We start from the raw sequence: 3726 nt of genomic DNA on the forward strand, positions 1-3726 counted from the left end.
CCGTAGTCACACGTACACATTTTTCGGTAAGATAAAATGTATTTTTTTAAATTTTTTATAAAATAAAAGCATTTGTTTATCCTCCTTTACATTTCTGTGAACTACTTTTGCATAATTTCCAGAAAATCGTTGACATTTCCGCCATTTTCATCTCCAAATGAATGGCGATGACAATATAACGATAATATCGATAGCAATCGATATTTTAAAACATTATATCGAAAATATCTAATGTTTGGAATATCGATGGTTTGCCAGCTCTATCTCACCCTGTTGGTATTTGCCTTCCCTCATTCCACTCATTCCATTCTTCATCCTGTCACAATTTTGTTTTGGCTACTCATTTTTATCGGTCAATCTGTTTTCCTTTCTTATTCGTTCACATGTGAACGATTGAAATTAAACAGTTTGGAGCATATCGATCTCCGATTTAACGGTAAAATTCGTGAAATTTAACTAGTTCTTGAATTAAAAATGCTGACAATATTAACCAGAACCATACACACAAATTCTTTTCAAAGATATGCCGCGACAAACGCTGCTTTGAGCTCAAAACCCAAAAGTCCTAAAAGTAAAACGAAAGAAACACGACCAGCGATTATACAATGTAAACGACCGACGTTCAATTTGTATGTTCCTCAGGATGCTCAATGTAAATTCGGAACAATACCCTTGGCTTCGTCCGGATGGTTACACAAGAAATCCAAGGGAGATTGGTTTACAATAAATGCCACAGTAACAGAGGAAGAGAAGTGCAAAGAGATGCAAGACATGCATGAGTTTCTGACGACATCACAACTTCCATTGACCGACAAACTGTTGGAAAACTTAAAGCAGGAATTAGATATTAAACAATTGACTTCAATACAATGTCAGGGCTGGCCTAAAATATATGACTATCATCATACATTAATTGCAGCCGAGACAGGATGTGGCAAGACATTGTGCTATCTAACGCCCATTGTACAAAGAATAGTAGAAAGAAAACAGTCGGCAGTAAATCAACGCAAAATGAATTCTCCACTTTGTATAATATTAACTCCTGGACGAGAATTGGCTTCCCAGATTGGTAACGTTGTTCGGCAACTGTGTACGGATATGGATATTCGTGTAAAGACAATTTTGGGTGGCAATACAAAGAGGTTAATGATGGATCCTGAGTTTGATGATGTAGATATTGTGGTGGCTTCAGTGGGTGCCTTAAGTAAATTGGTTACAACTGGCATCTATCGTATGGATCATGTGAGACATGTGGTCTTGGATGAGGCAGATACCTTACTGGATGACAGCTTCTCTGATAAACTGGTGCATTTTTTGAAAAGGTTTCCGGTAGGTACCCGCAACTTCTTTTAGATCTTATATATAATAACTAATAACACAAATCTTTGTATTTTATAGTTCCACAAAAACCGCTCCCAAACAGATACCGAAGTGGGTACCCAGCTGGTGTTGGCCTCTGCCACAATGCCCACAAATATCAGTGAACTCTTACATCGTGTGATCGATGTAGAAACCATCGAAGAAGTTAGCAGTCGAAATTTACACAAACTAATGCCTCATGTGGAACAGAAATTTCTACGTGTCAACAAGGCCGACAGACCAGCCCATCTCTTGAGTATTGTGAAAAAAGAAGTAGCCCTAAGAAGACCCATTATCATATTCTCCAACAAGACTCCCACCTGTGATTACGTCTCCATATTCCTCAACAATAGTGGCGTAAATTGCTTAAACCTCAATGGAGATATGCTGATGAAAATACGCATGGGACGTTTCGAACAATTTCAAAATGCCGAATGTGATGTTCTCTCCACAACAGATGTGGGAAGTCGTGGTTTGGATACCACCCGTGCACGAAATGTTATCAACTTTGATTTCCCCTTACACATATCCGATTATATACATCGTAGTGGTCGAATAGGTCGTGTTGGAAATATGGAACGTTGCTCTGTGACAAATTTAATTTCATCAAGACGTGAAATTGATGTTGTACAGCGGATTGAACATGCTGCCAGATGTGGTGGCCTATTGCCAGATGTTAATGCCAATATTAAAAATATTATTAAGAAGAAAATAATGAATGATATGAAGGAGGCTGGAATACCTATGGAAACACCATTAAATGGTCAGCAGGAGGAGGCATTTTGATGTACATAAGTAGTTAGTTGTTTTTGTTGTTATTTTGAACAGAAAAAAATTGTATAATAAATTTTTGTAGTTTTAAAAGACCAAAAGACAGTCATTTTTGTCGAATGTGAAGATGAAAGACCCCCTGTAGACAGTGAAATTAATTTCATGAAATTATGCGCTCTTAGTTCGAGTTCCATACTAAAGTCACTTTATTATATTGATTGTAGTGGGTAATTCGATCTAAAAACCCCTGTAAAATGTGAAAATTTTCAGTGCCAGTTTCACAGTCTGGCATTAGTCATAGATAAGACGACCTAAAGGGAGACTGACTTCCGTATTGTCAGTTGCTTTGTGTTTTTTAAAGTTTGTCAAAATATTTCAGTTGCACGCTCATGCATTGTTCCTTGGAAATGGAACTAAATGCATCAGAAATAAAAATGATTGCATGTTTGCTTTTTCCCTGGGTTAAAAATGTTTATGTGTGACGTTTTGAAACACATAGCTTTGCTGTTGTTAAGTACTACGGCGTTAAAAACATAATACTTCACACATTTGCAGCCATTTGCCAAGCAACTGACGATACGGAAGTCAGCCGGAGTCTTTATAGGAGACATAAAGGCGTCTTTATAGACGACTTGAAGGGTGTCTTTAAGACGACATGAATGGAGTCTTTACAGACGACTTAAAGGGAGTCTTTATAGACGAGCTGAACGGAGTCTTTATAGACGAGCTGAAGGGATTCTTTATAGACGAGCTGAATGGAGTGTTTATAGAGGAGCTGAAGGGAGTCTTTTTAGAAGACCTAAAGGGAGAGCTGAAAAGTCTTTAAGACGACTTGGAGGGCGTCTTTAGGCCGGCTTAGAGTGAGTCTTTATAGACGAGTTGAAGGCAGTCTTTATAGACGAGCTGAAGGGAGTCTTTTTAGGCGAGCTGAATGGAGTCTTTATAAGAGGAGCTGAAGGAAGTCTTTTTAGAAGACCTAAAGGTAGTCTAAATAGAGAAGCTGAAGGGAATCTTTATAGACGCGCTGAAAGGAGTCATTACATACGACCCGACGAGTGGTTTTGTAAACTAACTAAAATGATTATTTAGCTGAATACAGTCCTTATAGACGAGCTGAAGGAGCTGAAGGAAGTCTTTATAGACGGCCTAAACGGAGTATTTATAGTTGAGCTGAAGGGAGCCTTTACAGACGAGCTGAAAGGAGTCTATATAGACGAGCTGAAGGGAGTCATTATTTTTAAACTGTTGGATGGTCCAGAAATCGAATATTTTATGAAAGTCCATAACCAGTCGTTAGCCACCCTAAAAGCTTTTGAAGACTCGAGTATGGGCAAGTTGGTACCGCTATTGAAGCAATTCAAGATGTCCAAATATGTGAATAATACAGACCAACTTCACTTTTATTGCTTGTAGCGAACAATTCTTTGGGGATTACACCTTTCCAACCGTACAGAGTATCATTAAGACGCTAGAGTATGCTTTCATTCATCCCTGATTTCAAGCAACTTCCACATATTTTAGCGGAAAATTCAATCTGAAAAAAACGTCGTGACAAAGAAAAGTGAGTGTAGCCCTGGCCATGTTTAATACAGTCAA

The 3726-nt window shown here is 38.2% G+C and overlaps 1 protein-coding gene across 1 annotated transcript; it reads left to right on the plus strand.

Annotated features, from left to right (window-relative positions):
• Positions 1–353: 353 nt before the first annotated feature.
• Dbp21E2 (putative ATP-dependent RNA helicase Dbp21E2) lies at positions 354–2231 on the plus strand. Its single transcript, XM_073966369.1, has 2 exons — positions 354–1329; positions 1399–2231. Exons 1-2 carry the CDS (start codon positions 475–477, stop codon positions 2143–2145), a joined length of 1602 nt encoding a protein of 533 aa, XP_073822470.1. The 5' UTR covers positions 354–474; the 3' UTR covers positions 2146–2231.
• Positions 2232–3726: the final 1495 nt, after the last annotated feature.

Source organism: Musca autumnalis, unplaced genomic scaffold (genome assembly GCF_047663935.1).
Source record: "Musca autumnalis isolate F117 unplaced genomic scaffold, ASM4766393v1 scaffold_2, whole genome shotgun sequence".
Taxonomy (NCBI): domain Eukaryota; kingdom Metazoa; phylum Arthropoda; class Insecta; order Diptera; family Muscidae; genus Musca; species Musca autumnalis.

Bases quoted from the DNA above. Each gene is read 5' to 3' on its own strand.
- Dbp21E2 (XM_073966369.1), top strand. From the start codon at position 475: ATGCTGACAATATTAACCAGAACCATACACACAAATTCTTTTCAAAGA. The intron at 1,330-1,398 runs GTAGGTACCCGC...TGTATTTTATAG, and splicing joins ATTTTTTGAAAAGGTTTCCG to TTCCACAAAAACCGCTCCCA.